The 23,437-nt window shown below is 39.2% G+C and overlaps 1 protein-coding gene, 1 long non-coding RNA gene and 1 pseudogene across 2 annotated transcripts in view; all 3 read right to left on the bottom strand.

Moving 5' to 3' along the window:
* Window positions 1-5,558: 5,558 nt before the first annotated feature.
* Window positions 5,559-7,291, bottom strand: LOC149091993 (uncharacterized; annotated as a pseudogene).
* An 8,560-nt stretch (window positions 7,292-15,851) lies between these two features.
* Window positions 15,852-23,437, bottom strand: part of LOC149091982 (uncharacterized) — a 202,016-nt gene continuing 194,430 nt past the window's right edge. The window contains exon 2 of the long non-coding RNA XR_016196455.1: window positions 15,852-20,408. This is a non-coding gene — a long non-coding RNA (uncharacterized LOC149091982). The remainder of the gene's footprint in view (window positions 20,409-23,437) is intronic.
* LOC108649552 (mitochondrial basic amino acids transporter) lies at window positions 20,190-22,466 on the bottom strand. Its single transcript, XM_030390609.2, has 3 exons — window positions 22,397-22,466; window positions 21,509-21,970; window positions 20,190-21,452 (listed from the first exon to the last, which is right to left on the bottom strand). The coding sequence occupies exons 1-3, from the start codon at window positions 22,428-22,430 to the stop codon at window positions 20,860-20,862; spliced, it is 1,089 nt and encodes a 362-aa protein (XP_030246469.1). The 5' UTR covers window positions 22,431-22,466; the 3' UTR covers window positions 20,190-20,859.

The following is a 23,437-nucleotide window of genomic DNA, read 5'->3' as shown; positions in this document are numbered from 1 at the left end:
TTATGTCTACACGACCTGGTTTATAAAATTGTGGATCAGCTAAAGTGAAATTGTGCCATTGAGTCATGTCTATATTTGCTTTACTAACTGGGAGAGCCTTCATTAACTTTGATAATATGATGGCCTCAACCCTAAACTGTTCTTTATTTGGTTCTCTAGGTTTTATTATTAGCTTAACTTTGTGTTTCGACCTACAAGTATTTTCTGATGAGACACCACTTATTTCTGTCTCATTTCTGATTCTGGGTAAATTTAGCAACGGTGCGGCCTCCTCAGATATAATTGTTTTTTGAGATCCACTATCTATTAAGGCTCTTAAGTTAATATAATTCCCCTTTATTGCTTTAACTTTAATTATCGCTGTGGCTAATAAGGCCTTTTCATTTGTTACTACTGTATTAACTTTTTCTGTATTTATATGTAACATTGTATGATGAGGCTTCTTACAAAAGTAACAATTCATGCTACTTGTACACCTATTAGTATTCGTGTGTCTTAAACACCTCAAACATAACTGTATCTTTCTTGCAGCATCCAATCTTTCTCTTGGGACCATTGCCTTAAATTTCGTGCATTGCGTGGTACTATGACCTACTACTTTGCATATAGGACAATTGTAACCAGAGTGAATTTTCTTTTCCTCCTTATTTGAAGTGGATAATGAACAATGTCGCTGATCTAAGTAGTCTATTACGTCAGTCAGTAATTGTATTTCTTTTGTCTTTTTTATTTGGCTTTCGTATAATTGAAGTGCCTCTTTACTAAATTTTCTTAGTATTATGTGTGCAAAGATTTTATCAACTTCTTCTGAAAGTTGAGCCTTACTTTTAATTATATGTATTGACTCATTAATTGTATCAATAAAATAATTGATACTTTTGGATGAGTCAATATTTAAATTTGGAAGGTCCATTATTCGGTTCAATTGTTCCGAAAAAATTTTCCTTTTATTTTCATATCGCTTGGTAAGTAATTCCCAAGCGGTAGAATAATTATCTGCGGACCCCGTTAATAAATGAGCAACCATGCTCTTTGCTTCTCCTCGTAATGAGGATTTTAAGTAACTGAATTTGATAGAAGGAGTTAAATCTTCTCTTCTATCAATAAGGTCGCAAAATAATTCAGCGAATAAATCCCAATCTTTGACATCTCCAAAAAATATTGGGACTTGAATTTTTGGTAGACCCGGAAGGTTATCCATTTTTTCGTGGATTATGGGTTGAATTGGGGTGCCTTTTTTGGCTTCTAACGCACTGATTGCATTTTGCACATCAAAATCTAATTCATTAACTTCTTCGTCAAACATTTTGTTTGACACATATTTATTTCTTAGCTCCTGAACTAGCTTTGAAACTTTATTCCATAAATATTTAATTTTATTCTTTCGAATCTCGAAGATTCCTACGTTTCCTTTTGCAATGTCCTCATATACTTCTACTAAATATAGTTTTAACTGTTCGACTTTGCTTTCAAACTCTACTTCTTCTTCAGAGCTTTTGTGAACTGTGACTGCTCTAACATGCTTCACATCTTTATCTTCTTCTTTCTCAGCCCTCATAATTTCTAATTTCAAATCTTGTATGCTTTTCATCGCTTTATCAAATTCCTTATTGTTAAAGTATGCATGGTCTATTACCCCTACTTTTAACAATAAGGTATGATTATTTTCTAATTCTTCTTTTATTTTTTCTAACTCTCCTAAAATTTCGCTCGGTGGCCTAATTTCTTCAGATGAGTCTAGTTTTTTCAATCTGGACACTAAGTCCGATTGCATTTTCAAGAGCTTTATCACTTTTTCTGACAGCATTCTTTTTATTTTTATTTATATTTATTAAAAAAAATTAAACTACGACTTATCTTTATCTTATCCGCGCTGTCCTCCTGTTGATCCAGTCTTCTCTGAAGGGGGCGCCTGATGATCTTGGTGATATTCCTCTTCCCGTTGGCCACTGACGGTTCTGATGAGTCGCTTTCTTTCGTCGAATTTCGCTGTAGTTTTACTCTGTCTCTCTTTTTGGATGGAGAACAGAAACCTTTTGGTAGTATTCTGCCTCTCCGCACTTTGCGCGAGAGAACAGAATTACTTTAATTTTTGTTTTTGTTTTTTGTTTTTCTCTCTCCGCACTTCACGAGAGAACCGAACTTTTCGGATTTTTAAAATTTTTTTTTTTTTTTTTTTTTTTTTTTTTTGTCTAGTCCCTTTTTGGGAATGCAGACCCACCAGCACTACAAATTTTCTTTTTTTTAAATTTGAGCACCACTTTTAGTTTATATATGTATATACTCTGTCTCTTACCACTGGCGGGGGAAAACAGAGTAATATACTATATTTTGTCTTAAGCTGAGTTTTAAAACTATCAGCATTAAGACGCTGGTTCCTTTCTCTGTGTCTCTTACCACGGATGGGGGAAAACACAGAGAACGCCGAAGGACCAAAATGTTAGAGCGTTAAAATGAAAAACACTCCACATTTGCCGAATTCAAGATCTTAACTGAACTCTTTATTGCTTAAAATCCTAGTTCTTATATACCTAACAGAGACTCTTAAAACTACTTCCAGTCACTGGAAGGGTGCATTTTCTCACACAAACAAGTGCCCAGATGTTTACTTAAGTGTCCCTTTTTTTTGAATCTTTGGGCCCAGGCTCACGTTACATTTACATATATTTGACGCTGCATTGGTCGCTGCAACTAAGGGATGACATATTTATTACTTTGTGTCGGATAACGCGCAGGTTATTCGAGTACTGTCTCTATTTTTATTATTATGTATGTTCATGTTTGAACAGTTGTTATTTAAAGTATCGTCTGATTTCGTTCAGCTACAAATGCGATCTGCCTGCCCTTAGTCAGGCGGCGGTTTTTTTATTTTGCGTCGCGGTTGCGACGTCGACATCGTAGAGACTGAGCGGCAGCGGCGGTTATCGTGTCAGTGGTTTCGGTGTTGGTGGTTTAGGAAAAGTTGGCGGGAATGGTAGAGAGCTGTATTGGGAAGCAGAAGCATTCAGTTGAGGATAGGGAAGAAGAGGAGGTGCCATGCATTGACTGGTGTTGACTTGTATGCTTAATTATAGTATTTTATCGGTACACGCATTTATAAACAAGATTAGATATAATTATATATATGTATGTAAATCTGTATGAAGTGGATATGTCAGTCCGTATGGGCTTTACAATCTGCGCAGGCAGCAAGAGTTGCTCTCACGGTTTCATACCCTTCCTAGAAATAATCATGAAAACGCTAACACTTTGTATGAACGTGACAAACGCTGTTGAGATTTCGGCATACCCTTTACTCAAAAGGAACGATCTAGGAACGTCGCGAGCAATTAAATTAGAACGATGCGGGTCCTTTATTAAAACGGAAATTGACTTCAGAGTAAGATAATTCGACGGCTGTCATGATACATGCTGCGTTAGTTTCATGATGAAACTTTCTTCTAAAAAATCACTGGAAAGCAAAAACAGCTTTTGGAAATAAGCTGTTTTCAACCATTTTATATTTTGGCCAAGAGATTAAAAAAAAAAAATTTATATAATTGTTTGAAGCTGCCGACCTTTTTCGGCAACGCTGACTCCAATCATTTACGAAGGCACAAAAAAAAGCTAATACGATTTATTTTAGCTTATTATTTATTAATTCAATGCCGAGTCTGTAGTAGCTGTTTATTTGCATTTTTTTACAGAGCTTAAAAGAATAGAACTATGGAAATTTACATATGTATGTGTGTTATGCTTGTATGCATGTGCATGAGAGCGCTAACCGAGAATGAGAATGACAAAGGCAAGAGATTAACTTAAGAGAAACTTATTAACTATTAAGAGCAATTATTAGCTGCTGCGCCGAACATCCTCTCCCCCGTTAAAAGACCATGACTTTTAACAGGATCATCAACCGGAAGGACGCACAGCTTATAGACAGCTCGACGTGTAGTTCCAGTGGGTGTACGCATATCAGCAACTCTCACGGCTTCATCAGATCCAGCAATGGCCACTTCAAAGGTGGCAGGTTTTCGTCTCTCACGCAGACGACATCGTTGATTTTGACAGAAGGCCATTTTCCACGCTGTTGTAGAATAATGTCGATGCAAGATATGTCTGGTTCGGGGAAGCCGATGAGTGGTCGGCCAATCAGGAAATGTCCTGGAGTGAGAACGCCAGATCATCGGGATTTTCTGGAATTGGAACAAGAGGACGAAAATTGATTATAGCCTGAATTTGGCACATCAATGTGCGCAGTTCGTCGAAGCCAAGAAGTGCCGATCCCAAAGAGCGATATAAGTGTTCTTATATCTTAACAGCTGCCTCCCAAAGGCCGCCAAAGTGTGGTGAACGAGGAGGTATGAACGTCCAATCGAAGCTGTTGTTGATACAGTAGCTGCGAACTGTACACGCTCCTTAGGCAAGTCCGCCATTATATGCTCAATCAAAATCCCTACCTTGCCCAGGGATTTGCAGCAAATTATACATTTTCGCAATGCTCGGGCAACAGCTTTCATGCCGCCTATGGGCCAAAACTGCAGTCGAATCACTCCAAGCAAAGAATGCGGTCCAGCATTATGATGCTTTTGATGAAGATTGTAGATTATAGCGAAAAGCCATCCCCAATTTTTGGGTAAGATGATTCGGTGGCGCGCATCGAAGCCGAGAGAAAAGTGTCCTAAACGACTACCAGCTCTTAGTAAACCAAAATCATCCATAAACGAAATTAGCGAAAGAATGGCGCTTGACGAGTGTATATTCTTTCCATTCTGTAGGGCAGAGTATTCCGGCTGCAACTGAGCTCTTTGAAAAAGACGATATAATAGGAACGATCCTTGACGCAGATAGCCTTATGATAACTCAGGTGATTTTATTTTCCGGATGAACATAGCACATAGAACCACAACAAAACTCTTTGACGCATTTCAGGCAGACATGCTTCATACCAGCTGAGTCTGACCAATAATGCATCTCACATTCGAACAAGTTCAGTTTCTTTATTTAGCATATCAAGTTCGCAAGCAGAAATGCAGCGCATAACTCAAGCTTAGGCACAGTGAGGGTTTTTAGTGGGGCGACTCTAGCCTTGGAACAGAGTAGCTGCACTTTAACAGCATCATTCTTCGATGACCGAACATAAACACAAGAGCCATAGGCCTGAAAGCTAGTATCGCAGAATGCATGTAGTTAGACTCTTGCTTTAAGTTGGAGTACATAACGAGGAAATTTGCTCACTTGATGAAAGTCCTTACAAAATTCATTCCAAATCGTTTCCAATGATTGTGGGTGACTCTCATCCCATTGCAGCTTGTCTCTCCACATGCGTTGCAAGATGATTTTCGCCCTATTTAATGTTGGTCCGATCAAACCTAACAGATCGTAGCATCGCGCAATTGTTGATAGAACCGATCGTTTGGTGTGTTTGCCAAGAGTGAATACAAGTCTACCCTTTCGAGGCTCCCAGATGAGTCCGGGAGTTTTTGTCACATCGGTGCTATCGCCGAGTTTTGAATCAGGCTCTAAATCTTTCACACACAGCCGAAATGACTAAAATTCCAGGCTGATTGTCAGTCATTGTCTGGGCGATGATTGCGGTGATGACAGTTGAATAGTCTGAAATCCGCAATTTCAGAACGAGATCGACAAAGTATCCCTCAGTTGAGAAATTGGCATCTTCAATGCCAGAAACTGCAGCAAGCGATTTTTTTTTTTAAGCTGAAGCTGATTTGCGAAGTGAGTGGTGACAAAGTTAAGATCTTGAGTCTAAGAGTACACGACACGGAACGAATGTTACAGCTCGGATTATAGCAGCGGCTAGAAGCACAACACAAGACGAATGAGGCGATATATGAGGTTAAGGCAAAGAAGGTGACATTGCAATCATGGCAGAGGGATATATACCATTTGTTTGTTGGACAGTGTTGGACAGTAACTACTGAAGACTGATTTTAATGCAATAAACTATGGTGCTTCGATGGAAAAGTGCAGCAGGTACTAGATTTGCAATCTTTCAACTGATGTCCTTTTCTTAAGCAATTTAGGCAAAGAGCGAGTCCTTTGGCCTCCTTATGTCCTTACATTGAAATGGGGCTCGTGTCTTCACAAAAGACACAACGAATGGGAGTCTTGGTAGAAACAAATGATTTTCTTAAATGCGTACTCACGATCTTCCCTGACTTGCCAATCTGACCATCCTGCCAAACTTGATCCACATTTTCAAGCATTCGACACCACTCTTGCGAGAATGTTGACAACTTGGTTATCGATGGTAGCTTATTAGCCGATAAGCATTACTCCCATTTGACCTAAGTGTACTTGTTCAATTTCTGCAACACTGTTTGCACGATGACACAATCAGCAACTTCTTCCCGCGATGCAAGAGAATCCATAGCACGAAGGTGAGATGTGGCTTTATCCGCCAACTGCCTTAGCCTGCCCACAGTTGCATCTGCCTTCCCAAGCAAAAGTATCGCTCTGATGCGTGCCTGTAAAATAAAACGTTTATTATCAAATCGACGTAGAATATCCAGAGCGACGATATAGTTAGCCTTATTTATTTCCAATGAGTTGATGGTATCCAAAGCACTTAAGCAGGATCAAAGATGCTGGAACTTCTCAATAGAGCTGAGATCAGAGTCTGCATCTATCATCGTTTTGAACATAGAGAAAAAGTTTTCCCCCAGTATATGTTCCACTAAATTTTGGCAATTCCAACTGCGGCAAACGGGACCGATTTGCCATAATGAGCGCTGGATGAGTATTTGTAATACTTTTATTAAGCGTCGAAGAAAGCTGTTGAACTTTCCAGTTCGCGCTGAACCAAGGCCTTAAATTTTAGTAACATTGCTTTAAATTTAGCAGGTAAATCACTAGATATGGACTTAAAATCCGATTCAACCGCATCGAAGTTGGACTCTAGTTTGGCGATAGAGTCCAAGAGCACGTGTAATTCACACGAATCCATATGACTTAATTTATCCACGTCCAATTCGGCATATAGATTTTTAAGCCCATCGAAAAGCGCTTTTATTTTAAGCTTTAAATAAGTGCCCTGAGATGCAGGTACATGATCAGCACTCGATTCTAAGTTATTAATTTTATTCATTTTAGTCACAAATTTAATCAATTATGTTCACTTTTGAAAAAACACTTGCAATTACAATGCTAATGTACAAGCACTAACCACTATTTTCGTAGCTCGAGCCTAAAAGTAATTCGCCGAGCGAATTCAAAGCCGTCTGGGGCGCTCAAATCCCAAAAAAAGCGTGCAAAAAGCTTTCCACTAGTTGTCTAGTCTATGTGTTCGCTGGTTAGTGATTATATCTACTACACCTTCAGAGCTAGAGCTTCCAAATTTTAATTGAAGATTCATGTGTATTTTTTTATAATTTTGGATTTTGTTAAAATTTACCCCCTACCTCTAAATCCGCCCCCTCACCCTCACTTTAGTAAAAGCCGTATTTCAAGAGACTTGTGCTCTGGAATGCATACATTTGCACATTATGATCAAGTTCTGAAAGTTTTATTAAGATTCTACGTCTAGAAATTGAATTATTCAATAAATAAATTCTTATAATATTGCCCACATTGCAGCGCAGCCCAAGCGCAGTCACTGCTTACTGTGCATTTAGAAGAGCGCATTGTAATACGTGCGTTTGTATGTACATATGTCTGCTTAAAAGAAGTGTAGAGTGATTAGAATATCAGATTCGAGGATTCAGAGTATCTCCTAGTTGAGGCAAAGACTGACAAAAAAATATCCCCATCGGGTTAGTGATAATATTGTTATAATTTGCTGTACTTTTTGTAGTCTATTTAACTTTTAGTTGGCTCCAGTTTTGTCAATAACTTTCAAATAAACAAGTAAGGAAGCTTGAGTCGAATTTAAAAAAAATCGAAATTGTATACAATGTATATATATATATCTTAGTATACGTTTTAAAGTTGGAGACTATCTTTAAATATGTGGGAGATATAAATTTATAACTGATTGTCGATAAGGTTTTTTATCGATAATAAAATATCGAAATCAGTTATCGTTTTTTGGTGATAAACTCGATATGTGCGCGATATATACGTACATTTAAAAAAAAAGTTGAAGTCCCTAGGTCTTATATCTTCTGAGATCTACGCGTTCATACATACGGACGGACGGACGGGCGGACAGACAGACAGCTCGTCGCCCTGATCAAGAATATATACACTTTGGTGGGTCTGTCACGCCTCCTTCTGTCTGTTACATACATTTTAACAAAACCATGGTCAAATGTTGAACAAAAGATCCTTCTATGCTCAATCTTTCTACAATGATCACCCCATCATATGTGAGCTTCGCGGCTTCTGCGTACACACAATCAAACATATGTATGTATGCATGTGTGAGTAGTTCACAAGATCTACCAAATGCGAATTCGCGGCTCTGAAATCGCTAAAGGCAGCAAGAGCTACGCACACAGGCACACAAATGCTCATAATACATATAGTAACGGAGACTGTGTGTGTGCATGCTCGTCGCGAAAGCATTTTCACTATGAGCACCAACGCTTTCATACCCTTCCCACAAGTAATATCGAAGACACATATACATATTTTGTACGAGCTTGGCAAACGGTTTAAAGAGTTCGGTATACTCTTCACACAGAAGGGAAGGCATGGGTTCTTCCTGCGAAGAAATTTCAATTTTCGTGAGCTGCTGCTTGTGCTCACATGCATACACACATATACACATTTGAGAGAGCATAGAACATCGAGAGAGAGAGAGAGCAAGGGAAAGATTGAGCATAGAAGGATCTTTTGTTCAACATTTGACCATCTCGGTCGAGCGCGTGAAGCGAAATGATTGTGCTTTCGTATATTTTCATTGCTCGAGCCTAAAAGTAATTCGCCGAGCGAATTCAAAGCAGTCTGGGGCGCTAAAGTCCCAGAAAAAGCGTGCAAAAAGCTTTCCACTAGTTGTCTAGTCTATGTGTTCTCTGGTTAGTGATATAATGAAATAACTAGCTTTCGATAAAGTTTTTATTGTTTGAAGCTGCCGAGCTTTTTCGGCAACGCTGACTCCAATCATTTACGAAGGCACAAATAAAAGCTAATACGATTTATTTTAGCTTATTATTTATTAATTCAATGCCGAGTCTGTAGTAGCTGTTTATTTGTATTTTTGTACAGAGCTTAAAAGAATAGAACTATGGAAATTTACATATGTATGTGTGCTTTGTTATGTGCATGAGAGCGCTAACCGAGAATGAGAATGACAAAGGCAAGAGATTAACTTAAGAGAAACTTATTAACTATTAAGAGCAATTATTAGCTGCTGCGCCAAACATCCTCTCCCCCGTTAAAAGACCATGACTTTTAACAGGATCATCAACCGGAAGGACGCACAGCTTATAGACAGCTCGACGTGTAGTTTCAGTGGGTGTACGCATATCAGCAACTCTCACGGCTCCATCAGATCCAGCAATGGCCACTTCAAAGGTGGCAGGTTTTCGTCTTTCACGCAGACGACATCGTTGATTTTGACAGAACGCCATTTTCCACGCTGTTGTAGAATAATGTCGATGCAAGATATGTCTGGTTCGGGGAAGCCGATGAGTGGTCGGCCAATCAGGAAATGTCCTGGAGTGAGAACGCCAAGATCATCGGGATTTTCTGGAATTGGAACAAGAGGACGAAAATTGATTATAGCCTGAATTTGGCACATCAATGTGCGCAGTTCGTCGAAGCCAAGAAGTGCCGATCCCAAAGAGCGATATAAGTGTTCTTTAGCGGTCTTAACAGCTGCCTCCCAAAGGCCGCCAAAATGTGGTGAACGAGGAGGTATGAACGCCAATCGAAGCTGTTGTTGATACAGTAGCTGCGAACTTCATTGCGATGTTCCTGACTCAACAATAAACGCCTCAGATCCGCCAACTCGTTCCGTACACCCAAAAAGTGGGTTGGGTTGTCTGACCAAATGCATTTTGGAATGCCACGCGTACTAATGAAACGCTTGAGGGCGCCTAAGAAAGCAGCTGTCGACAGATCCTTGGCGAGCTCCAGCCATACGGCCTTGGTTGTAAAGCAAACGAACACGCCAATGTAGAATTTGAAACAATAGTCCACTCCAGTGATTGTGACTGCTGGCGAGCACTGTACACGCTCCTTAGGCAAGCAAAGCCTGCGGTCCAGCATTATGATGCATTTTGATGAAGATTGTAGATTATAGCGAAAAGCCATCCCTAATTTTTGGGTAAGATGATTCGGTGGCGCGCATCGAAGCCGAGAGAAAAGTGTCCTAAACGACTACCAGCTCTTAGTAAACCAAAATCATCCATAAACGAAATTAGCGAAAGAATGGCGCTTGACGAGTGTATATTCTTTCCATTCTGTAGGGCAGAGTATTCCGGCTGCAACTGAGCTCTTTGAAAAAGACGATATAATAGGAACGATCCTTGACGCAGATAGCCTTATGATAACTCAGGTGATTTTATTTTCCGGATGAATTTATGAACATAGCCAAAAATGCGTTTCATTATTCCGAATGAATTTGCATATGTATTAAAAGACAACGAGATGTCTACATGGTTTGCCCACAACAAAACTCTTTGACGCATTTCAGGCAGACATGCTTCATACCAGCTGAGTCTGACCAATAATGCATCTCACATTCCAACAAGTTCAGTTTCTTTATTTAGCATATCAAGTTCGCAAGCAGAAATGCAGCGCATAACTCAAGCTTAGGCACAGTGAGGGTTTTTAGTGGGGCGACTCTAGCCTTGGAACAGAGTAGCTGCACTTTAACAGCATTATTCTTCGATGACCGAACATAAACACAAGAGCCATAGGCCTGAAAGCTAGTATCGCAGAATGCATGTAGTTAGACTCTTGCTTTAAGTTGGAGTACATAACGAGGAAATTTGCTCACTTGATGAAAGTCCTTACAAAATTCATTCCAAATCGTTTCCAATGATTGTGGGTGACTCTCATCCCATTGCAGCTTGTCTCTCCACATGCGTTGCAAGATGATTTTCGCCCTATTTAATGTTGGTCCGATCAAACCTAACAGATCGTAGCATCGCGCAATTGTTGATAGAACCGATCGTTTGGTGTGTTTGCCAAGAGTGAATACAAGTCTACCCTTTCGAGGCTCCCAGATGAGTCCGGGAGTTTTTGTCACATCGGTGCTATCGCCGAGTTTGGAATCAGGCTCTAAATCTTTCACACACTTATACATTTCACCAATGTCACTTGTAAGTGTAATGGCATATGTGCGAAAACAAACGAGTGTGTGAAACAATGTCGCTTGAATAGTCGGTCCTGACATAAGAAGATCATTTAATAAAAGCCCAGATGTGGTAACAGCCGAAATGACTAAAATTCCAGGCTGATTGTCAGTCATTGTCTGGGCGATGATTGCGGTGATGACAGTTGAATAGTCTGAAATCCGCGATTTCAGAACGAGATCGACAAAGTATCCTTCAGTTGAGAAATTGGCATCTTCAATGCCAGAAACTGCAGCAAGCGATTTTTTTTTTTAAGCTGAAGCTAATTTGCGAAGTGAGTGGTGACAAAGTTAAGATCTTGAGTCTAAGAGTACACGACACGGAACGAATGTTGCAGCTCGGATTATAGCAGCGGCTAGAAGCACAACACAAGACAAATGAGGCGATATATGAGGTTAAGGCAAAGAAGGTGACATTGCAATCATGGCAGAGGGATATATACCATTTGTTTGTTGGACAGTGTTGGATGTAACTACTGAAGACTGATTTTAATGCAATAAACTATGGTGCTTCGATGGACAAGTGCAGCAGGTACTAGATTTGCAATCTTTCAACTGATGTCCTTTTCTTAAGCAATTTAGGCACAGAGCGAGTCCTTTGGCCTCCTTATGTCCTTACATTGAAATGGGGCTCGTGTCTTCACAAAAGACACAACGAATGGGATCCAAACTTGATCCACATTTTTAAGCATTCGACACCACTCTTGCGAGAATGTTGACAACTTGGTTATCGATGGTAGCTTATTAGCCGATAAGCATTACTCCCATTTGACCTAAGTGTACTTGTTCAATTTCTGCAACACTGCTTGCACGATGACACAATCAGCAACTTCTTCCCGCGATGCAAGAGAATCCATAGCACGAAGCAAGAGAATCCATGCTTACTGTGCATTTAGAAGAGCGCATTGTAATACGTGCGTTTGTATGTACATATGTCTGCTTAAAAGAAGTGTAGAGTGATTAGAATATCAGATTCGAGGATTCAGAGTATCTCCTAGTTGAGGCAAAGACTGACAAAAAAATATCCCCATCGGGTTAGTGATAATATTGTTATAATTTGCTGTACTTTTTGTAGTCTATTTAACTTTTAGTTGGCTCCAGTTTTGTCAATAACTTTCAAATAAACAAGTAAGGAAGCTTGAGTCGAATTTAAAAAAAATCGAAATTGTATACAATGTATATATATATATCTTAGTATACGTTTTAAAGTTGGAGACTATCTTTAAATATGTGGGAGATATAAATTTATAACTGATTGTCGATAAGGTTTTTTATCGATAATAAAATATCGAAATCAGTTATCGTTTTTTGGTGATAAACTCGATATGTGCGCGATATATACGTACATTTAAAAAAAAAGTTGAAGTCCCTAGGTCTTATATCTTCTGAGATCTACGCGTTCATACATACGGACGGACGGACGGGCGGACAGACAGACAGCTCGTCGCCCTGATCAAGAATATATACACTTTGGTGGGTCTGTCACGCCTCCTTCTGTCTGTTACATACATTTTAACAAAACCATGGTCAAATGTTGAACAAAAGATCCTTCTATGCTCAATCTTTCTACAATGATCACCCCATCATATGTGAGCTTCGCGGCTTCTGCGTACACACAATCAAACATATGTATGTATGCATGTGTGAGTAGTTCACAAGATCTACCAAATGCGAATTCGCGGCTCTGAAATCGCTAAAGGCAGCAAGAGCTACGCACACAGGCACACAAATGCTCATAATACATATAGTAACGGAGACTGTGTGTGTGCATGCTCGTCGCGAAAGCATTTTCACTATGAGCACCAACGCTTTCATACCCTTCCCACAAGTAATATCGAAGACACATATACATATTTTGTACGAGCTTGGCAAACGGTTTAAAGAGTTCGGTATACTCTTCACACAGAAGGGAAGGCATGGGTTCTTCCTGCGAAGAAATTTCAATTTTCGTGAGCTGCTGCTTGTGCTCACATGCATACACACATATACACATTTGAGAGAGCATAGAACATCGAGAGAGAGAGAGAGCAAGGGAAAGATTGAGCATAGAAGGATCTTTTGTTCAACATTTGACCATCTCGGTCGAGCGCGTGAAGCGAAATGATTGTGCTTTCGTATATTTTCATTGCTCGAGCCTAAAAGTAATTCGCCGAGCGAATTCAAAGCAGTCTGGGGCGCTAAAGTCCCAGAAAAAGCGTGCAAAAAGCTTTCCACTAGTTGTCTAGTCTATGTGTTCTCTGGTTAGTGATATAATGAAATAACTAGCTTTCGATAAAGTTTTTATTGTTTGAAGCTGCCGAGCTTTTTCGGCAACGCTGACTCCAATCATTTACGAAGGCACAAATAAAAGCTAATACGATTTATTTTAGCTTATTATTTATTAATTCAATGCCGAGTCTGTAGTAGCTGTTTATTTGTATTTTTGTACAGAGCTTAAAAGAATAGAACTATGGAAATTTACATATGTATGTGTGCTTTGTTATGTGCATGAGAGCGCTAACCGAGAATGAGAATGACAAAGGCAAGAGATTAACTTAAGAGAAACTTATTAACTATTAAGAGCAATTATTAGCTGCTGCGCCAAACATCCTCTCCCCCGTTAAAAGACCATGACTTTTAACAGGATCATCAACCGGAAGGACGCACAGCTTATAGACAGCTCGACGTGTAGTTTCAGTGGGTGTACGCATATCAGCAACTCTCACGGCTCCATCAGATCCAGCAATGGCCACTTCAAAGGTGGCAGGTTTTCGTCTTTCACGCAGACGACATCGTTGATTTTGACAGAACGCCATTTTCCACGCTGTTGTAGAATAATGTCGATGCAAGATATGTCTGGTTCGGGGAAGCCGATGAGTGGTCGGCCAATCAGGAAATGTCCTGGAGTGAGAACGCCAAGATCATCGGGATTTTCTGGAATTGGAACAAGAGGACGAAAATTGATTATAGCCTGAATTTGGCACATCAATGTGCGCAGTTCGTCGAAGCCAAGAAGTGCCGATCCCAAAGAGCGATATAAGTGTTCTTTAGCGGTCTTAACAGCTGCCTCCCAAAGGCCGCCAAAATGTGGTGAACGAGGAGGTATGAACGCCAATCGAAGCTGTTGTTGATACAGTAGCTGCGAACTTCATTGCGATGTTCCTGACTCAACAATAAACGCCTCAGATCCGCCAACTCGTTCCGTACACCCAAAAAGTGGGTTGGGTTGTCTGACCAAATGCATTTTGGAATGCCACGCGTACTAATGAAACGCTTGAGGGCGCCTAAGAAAGCAGCTGTCGACAGATCCTTGGCGAGCTCCAGCCATACGGCCTTGGTTGTAAAGCAAACGAACACGCCAATGTAGAATTTGAAACAATAGTCCACTCCAGTGATTGTGACTGCTGGCGAGCACTGTACACGCTCCTTAGGCAAGCAAAGCCTGCGGTCCAGCATTATGATGCATTTTGATGAAGATTGTAGATTATAGCGAAAAGCCATCCCTAATTTTTGGGTAAGATGATTCGGTGGCGCGCATCGAAGCCGAGAGAAAAGTGTCCTAAACGACTACCAGCTCTTAGTAAACCAAAATCATCCATAAACGAAATTAGCGAAAGAATGGCGCTTGACGAGTGTATATTCTTTCCATTCTGTAGGGCAGAGTATTCCGGCTGCAACTGAGCTCTTTGAAAAAGACGATATAATAGGAACGATCCTTGACGCAGATAGCCTTATGATAACTCAGGTGATTTTATTTTCCGGATGAATTTATGAACATAGCCAAAAATGCGTTTCATTATTCCGAATGAATTTGCATATGTATTAAAAGACAACGAGATGTCTACATGGTTTGCCCACAACAAAACTCTTTGACGCATTTCAGGCAGACATGCTTCATACCAGCTGAGTCTGACCAATAATGCATCTCACATTCCAACAAGTTCAGTTTCTTTATTTAGCATATCAAGTTCGCAAGCAGAAATGCAGCGCATAACTCAAGCTTAGGCACAGTGAGGGTTTTTAGTGGGGCGACTCTAGCCTTGGAACAGAGTAGCTGCACTTTAACAGCATTATTCTTCGATGACCGAACATAAACACAAGAGCCATAGGCCTGAAAGCTAGTATCGCAGAATGCATGTAGTTAGACTCTTGCTTTAAGTTGGAGTACATAACGAGGAAATTTGCTCACTTGATGAAAGTCCTTACAAAATTCATTCCAAATCGTTTCCAATGATTGTGGGTGACTCTCATCCCATTGCAGCTTGTCTCTCCACATGCGTTGCAAGATGATTTTCGCCCTATTTAATGTTGGTCCGATCAAACCTAACAGATCGTAGCATCGCGCAATTGTTGATAGAACCGATCGTTTGGTGTGTTTGCCAAGAGTGAATACAAGTCTACCCTTTCGAGGCTCCCAGATGAGTCCGGGAGTTTTTGTCACATCGGTGCTATCGCCGAGTTTGGAATCAGGCTCTAAATCTTTCACACACTTATACATTTCACCAATGTCACTTGTAAGTGTAATGGCATATGTGCGAAAACAAACGAGTGTGTGAAACAATGTCGCTTGAATAGTCGGTCCTGACATAAGAAGATCATTTAATAAAAGCCCAGATGTGGTAACAGCCGAAATGACTAAAATTCCAGGCTGATTGTCAGTCATTGTCTGGGCGATGATTGCGGTGATGACAGTTGAATAGTCTGAAATCCGCGATTTCAGAACGAGATCGACAAAGTATCCTTCAGTTGAGAAATTGGCATCTTCAATGCCAGAAACTGCAGCAAGCGATTTTTTTTTTTAAGCTGAAGCTAATTTGCGAAGTGAGTGGTGACAAAGTTAAGATCTTGAGTCTAAGAGTACACGACACGGAACGAATGTTGCAGCTCGGATTATAGCAGCGGCTAGAAGCACAACACAAGACAAATGAGGCGATATATGAGGTTAAGGCAAAGAAGGTGACATTGCAATCATGGCAGAGGGATATATACCATTTGTTTGTTGGACAGTGTTGGATGTAACTACTGAAGACTGATTTGAATGCAATAAACTATGGTGCTTCGATGGACAAGTGCAGCAGGTACTAGATTTGCAATCTTTCAACTGATGTCCTTTTCTTAAGCAATTTAGGCACAGAGCGAGTCCTTTGGCCTCCTTATGTCCTTACATTGAAATGGGGCTCGTGTCTTCACAAAAGACACAACGAATGGGAGTCTTGGTAGAAACAAATGATTTTCTTAAATGCGTACTCACGATCTTCCCTGACTTGCCAATCTGACCATCCTGCCAAACTTGATCCACATTTTTAAGCATTCGACACCACTCTTGCGAGAATGTTGACAACTTGGTTATCGATGGTAGCTTATTAGCCGATAAGCATTACTCCCATTTGACCTAAGTGTACTTGTTCAATTTCTGCAACACTGCTTGCACGATGACACAATCAGCAACTTCTTCCCGCGATGCAAGAGAATCCATAGCACGAAGGTGAGATGTGGCTTTATCCGCCAACTGCCTTAGCCTGCCCACAGTTGCATCTGCCTTCCCAAGCCCAAGTATCGCTCTGATGCGTGCCTGTAAAATAAAACGTTTATTATCAAATCGACGTAGAATATCCAGAGCGACGATATAGTTAGCCTTATTTATTTCCAATGAGTTGATGGTATCCAAAGCACTTAAGCAGGATCAAAGATGCTGGAACTTCTCAATAGAGCTGAGATCAGAGTCTGCATCTATCATCGTTTTGAACATAGAGAAAAAGTTTTCCCCCAGTATATGTTCCACTAAATTTTGGCAATTCCAACTGCGGCAAACGGGACCGATTTGCCATAATGAGCGCTGGATGAGTATTTGTAATACTTTTATTAAGCGTCGAAGAAAGCTGTTGAACTTTCCAGTTCGCGCTGAACCAAGGCCTTAAATTTTAGTAACATTGCTTTAAATTTAGCAGGTAAATCACTAGATATGGACTTAAAATCCGATTCAACCGCATCGAAGTTGGACTCTAGTTTGGCGATAGAGTCCAAGAGCACGTGTAATTCACACGAATCCATATGACTTAATTTATCCACGTCCAATTCGGCATATAGATTTTTAAGCCCATCGAAAAGCGCTTTTATTTTAAGCTTTAAATAAGTGCCCTGAGATGCAGGTACATGATCAGCACTCGATTCTAAGTTATTAATTTTATTCATTTTAGTCACAAATTTAATCAATTATGTTCACTTTTGAAAAAACACTTGCAATTACAATGCTAATGTACAAGCACTAACCACTATTTTCGTAGCTCGAGCCTAAAAGTAATTCGCCGAGCGAATTCAAAGCCGTCTGGGGCGCTCAAATCCCAAAAAAAGCGTGCAAAAAGCTTTCCACTAGTTGTCTAGTCTATGTGTTGTCTGGTTAGTGGTACAAGCCAATAGTTCCACTTATGTACATATAATTTGGCTGCACAGTCATTCGATGCGAGAGTGATAAATTTGTAGATGTTGCGCGAATGAAGACTATTTTTGTACAAAGTTTAAGGAATAGAAGTAAGTAGGAGTATGCAATTAACAGAGCAGCCGAAATTTACATATGTGCATGAGTGTACTAACAGAGAATGAGAATGGCAAAGGCAAGAGATTAACTTAAGAGAAACTTATTAACTATTAAGAGCATTTATTAACTGCTGCGCCGAACAATAATAATGATTGCTATCTCTTGCGAGGATAAGGTGCAAACATTCATTTTGTATATGTTTATACATATATGTATTAAATTGTTGGTATCCAATGCGCCCAACCACCCGCAACTTTTGGTGAATGGGCATCAAAATATGGACCCAGTTGGGGGTTGAAAATAGGAAATCAGGGTATAATGGTTTTGTTAAAATGTATGTAACAGGCAGAAGGAGGCGTGACAGACCCACCAAAGTGTATATATTCTTGATCAGGGCGACGAGCTGTCTGTCTGTCCGCCCGTCCGTCCGTCCGTATGTATGAACGCGTAGATCTCAGAAGATATATGTCCTAGGGACTTCAACTTTTTTTTAAATGTACGTATATATCGCGCACATATCGAGTTTATCACCAAAAAACGATAACTCATTTCGATATTTTATTATCGATAAAAAACCTTATCGACAATCAGTTATAAATTTATATCTCCCACATCTTTAAAGATAGTCTCCAAATTTAAAACGTATACTAAGATGCATTTTATACACTTGTAAAATGCGTATTTCAAATACTAGAGACTTGTGCTTGGGTATATACAAACATTTAATCATTATGATTACGCTCCAAAAGTTTCCTTAAGATCGTACGTCTAGAAATTAAATTATTCAACAAATGAATTCTCAAAATATTGTCAACACTGCTGCGCTGCCCAAGCGCAATCGCCGGTATATGTGTGTGTGAGTGTGTGTGTATTATTGAAATATCAGTTGCTTTTAGGGTTCAGAAGACCTCTTAGTCGAGCAGTTTCGACTCAAGCTTCCTTACTTGTTTATTTGAAAGTTATTGACAAAACTGGAGCCAACTAAAAGTTAAATAGACTACAAAAAGTACAGCAAATTATAACAATATTATCACTAACCCGATGGGGATATTTTTTTGTCAGTCTTTGCCTCAACTAGGAGATACCCTGAATCCTCGAATCTGATATTCTAATCACTCTACACTTCTTTTAAGCAGACATATGTACATACAAACGCACGTATTACAATGCACTCTTCTAAATGCACAGTAAGCAGTGACGGCGCTTGGGCTGCGCTGCAATGTGGGCAATATTATAAGAATTTATTTATTGAATAATTCAATTTCTAGACGTAGAATCTTAATAAAACTTTCAGAACTTGATCATAATGTGCAAATGTATGCATTCCCGAGCACAAGTCTCTTGAAATACGGCTTTTACAAAAGTGAGGGTGAGGGGGCGGATTTAGAGGTGGGGGGTAAATTTTAACAAAATCCAAAATTATAAAAAAATACACATGAATCTTCAATTAAAATTTGGAAGCTCTAGCTCTGAAGGTGTAGTAGATATAATCACTAACCAGAAAACACATAGACTAGACAACTAGTGGAAAGCTTTTTGCACGCTTTTTCTGGGACTTTAGCGCCCCAGACTGCTTTGAATTCGCTCGGCGAATTACTTTTAGGCTCGAGCAACGAAAATATACGAAAGCACAATCATTTCGCTTCACGCGCTCGACCGAGATGGTCAAATGTTGAACAAAAGATCCTTCTATGCTCAATCTTTCCCTTGCTCTCTCTCTCTCTCGATGTTCTATGCTCTCTCAAATGTGTATATGTGTGTATGCATGTGAGCACAAGCAGCAGCTCACGAAAATTGAAATTTCTTCGCAGGAAGAACCCATGCCTTCCCTTCTGTGTGAAGAGTATACCGAACTCTTTAAACCGTTTGCCAAGCTCGTACAAAATATGTATATGTGTCTTCGATATTGTGGGAAGGGTATGAAAGCGTTGGTGCTCATAGTGAAAATGCTTTCGCGACGAGCGTGCACACACACAGTCTCCGTTACTATATGTATTATGAGCATTTGTATGCCTGTGTGCGTAGCTCTTGCTGCCTGTAGCGATTTCAGAGCCCCGAATTCGCATGTGGTAGATCTTGTGAATTACTCACACATGCATACATACATATGTTTGATTGTGTGTACGCAGAAGCCGCGATGCTCACATATGATGGGGTGATCATTGTAGAAGCCTTTGACTGCCTTTGTGCCTTTATATGTGCGTGTGTGTATGTGCATGTGTGTAAGCATGGGACATTAGCATTGGCGTGTGCCTACCTCCACTTAAAATTGTGCGAACGATTTTGGGTTTTGAATTGACTGACTTCACTGACAAGTGCACTTGCATTTTTTACACTTTTTTTTTACTTGCATGCACCTGTAAATGTATGTACATACAAATATGCAAGGCATTGATAATCGCATCCCATTTTGCCCACTGATCAGATACTACATTTTTATACCCTGAACCCATTGAAAATGGGAAATCAGGGTATAATGTTTTTGTGTAAAAGTTTGTAACGGGCAGAAGGAATCAACACAGACTCCATAGAGTATATATATTCTTGATCAGGATGACTAGCTGAGTCGATATAGCCCTGTCCATCCGTCCGTCCGTCCGTCTGTATGTCTGTATGAGTGCGTCGATCTCAGAAGATACAAAAGCTAGTGAGCTGAAGAATTTGAAATGCATACTCGTGTATACCAATCGCAGTAATAGTTTGCCTTATTTTTTCGATAAATCGTCCGATAACTTTTTTATTAAGAATAAACGAAAAATTGATTTGGTTTTTTTCAGGCACATTTGAACACTATTAGACCTGGGAGCTTCAGATTTACTGTGTATATACACATGATGAATACAAACATTCTGTAGATTACAGATTTTGAATACCACGCCCCCTGCGCATACAATTTGTAAAAAACGCATTTCAAATATATATGGTATATGTGCATAAGAGTACAGAATGATTATAATATCAGATTGCAGGGTTCTCCTAGTCGAGCAGTCTCGACTAGAGTCTTCTTACTTGTTTAATTAGTGTTCTAGGTAAGGAATTTAATCATTTTGGAATTACTAAAAAAATGTGTTCGATATATTTATAAAAATGTATAATTTAATTATTATTGATTTGTAGTATTGCTAATATTCAATTGAGAGTTTCGTATTTTACATTCATATATTTTATCATTTTGGTAGTAATCTAAAAATATCCCATTAGATGATTCAAGTGCTGATTCACGCTGCTCTGAAGCACTCTCTGAGATTATTTTTCGTACAAGTGTGCCATCTGTTCCAAGGTCGTTTTGGAAGTAAGCATGAGTCAAGTTGTCTAAGTTAACGACATTTAGGTTTTGGTTCGAGTTTTCGACCATGTCTATTCCATTTTTCTTACAGAAATCTAATACCCATGCAACTACAAAAAAACATGCAGCATTCATGGGAAACGCTCGTACTAATGTTGAATTTAGTCCCCGGAAAAAAAACGGGATGCCTTCTTTCTTATAATTGTTTATTGCACAGTCCACGAGCCCATTATATTTAGCTCGTTTTCCCAGGGCATCTGATTGCATATGTGTTTTGACGACATCAATAGGATAACAGGCTAACCAGGATGCCATGCCAGCACAGCCCCCTGCTACTAGCACATACGGTACACTCGGTTTTTCTTTGAGTTGCATTAAAAACTCGTATGAAACAAAGTAGCTGGCAAAGCCTAAAAATACCATTGATGCTAGTCTTTTATTTATAAATTATGTTTTCGCATTTTACCTGGAATATCTCTTAGTACAGTAGCCCATAGTCCCTTAAACGTTCCTCGAATACCTTCCGTTTTTTGAACGTATAACAGACAATCAATGGGTCCCTTAAATTTTGGTTGGTTATCAATATACTTCGACAGCTGTAATCGTGTTTTCGCCAACTCCATTGGCGAGCATATGAAGCTCTGTGCTATACCGGCCATTACTCCAGCGTTGAAATGTGTTATCAAGGAATTTGGATTTTCAGATAATTTCTGTACATTGCCATAAACTCCAAATACTATAGCGTTAACCAGGCCTATACCCATCATTGGACTGGAAATTCCGCGGTATAGACCGCGAATATTATCTACTAGTAAAATTGTTTTCATACAATGAAGTGTTCCTTTATATTTTGGATTCTTTGGGTCATCAGTTTGCAAGTGAACTTTTACTGTATCGAAAGGATGTCCAACAAGTACACCTGCGGCACCTAAAATTTTGTATGGATTTTAATTTAATGAAAACTACAAAATTTTGCTATCCTACATAAAATTTGAAAATCTTCAATTAAGAAAAGTTGCTCTAGTCGAGAGTACCGACTCTTATCTTTATCTTTTTTATCCTTGGACAGGACCATTGGAAATTAATTTTGGAATAATTTAGATAACAAACGGACTATCTATAAAGATTGATTGACGAAGAGTTACATGCAAAAGCAATTACAACAGAAAATTCTGTTTTATCTTTTCTATTTTAAATTAGAGCAATGGGTAAGAGTATCTCAAATCGGAATGACAATGACTAAGCATTTACAAGTTATATTCTGTCGCTAATATCTATATATATATTAAAAATTTTCAATATTAAAAGGGTAAGATACATTAGAACATAATTAGGTAAGAGATTAAATTCTTACCTCCGAGTAGGCCAGCAATAAAATCCACAATCATTTTTGTATGTCAGCAGTTAAATGCCTTTTTGCACTACTATGCATTTATTAAAGGTAACAGAGGTAATTAGTATCAAAAAAAGAAAATTAAGCAATAAAATATATTCTATACTTAAATAACGGAAATCAACAATTTTGTTTATTAAAACCATTATCGAAAATCAGTAGTAAATTTTTATCTTTAAAGCTTTAAATTTTTAATGTACATTCATATGTATATTATAGAATTTCTGGTTTTGTTAAAATTTACCACCCTATATCCACACCCTTTCACCTTTCTAAAAGGCGGATTTCAAATACTTGAGACTTGTGCTTTGGCAAATGAATACGTATCTATATTATAATCATAATCCGAAAGTTTCATGAAGATACTTCAAGAACAGTTATTAAACAATTAAGTTATCATAATAAAGCCCACACTGCATGTTTATGGGTGCATGCGTATGCCAGTGTGTGTGCATGTGCGAATGTCAATTACTCGAAGGGTTCAGTGGATCTCGTAGTCGAGCACTCTCGACTAGAGCTTTTTTACACGAATTCATTAATCTTTAAAGAATCATAACATTAGCTTACGTGCAGTGTTCTAGCTTCAAAACTCTAGGAGATACAGATATATCCGCTATCTCTTGTGATCTTGAGTGGTCGGCGCGGATCTACATTCAAAATTCCGGCTTTTTAACTCTTTAGGTAATATGATTTCTGCCACATCGGAAAACGCATTTTTCAATTTGCGACGCCCTTAATGGTCATTTCACTTCAGTGAATGAGTATAAACAGAAGAAACCATAGCAATAAAACAAGAAAAGGATGCAAAAAAGTTTAGGATTCGTGCCTTATATACAAATACATCTACAGCTTGTCTTATATATGAGTTTTGGGGTAAGGCCCAAGGTTCGCTGCAATTTCAGGGCATAACTAACTTTGATGCTATGTTTCCCCAGTTAAGTTAGTGTAGACATACATTTTCTTCGTGAATTGAGTGTCTGAATTTGATAGAGGACTGTACTC

The sequence above is a fragment of the Drosophila navojoa genome, chromosome 3 (assembly GCF_054131105.1).
Source record: "Drosophila navojoa isolate 15081-1374.11 chromosome 3, UAZ_NAV_1.0, whole genome shotgun sequence".
Classification (NCBI taxonomy): domain Eukaryota; kingdom Metazoa; phylum Arthropoda; class Insecta; order Diptera; family Drosophilidae; genus Drosophila; species Drosophila navojoa.
Note: the sequence above shows the minus strand (reverse complement) of the source record. Positions and strands in the feature narration are given on the sequence as shown.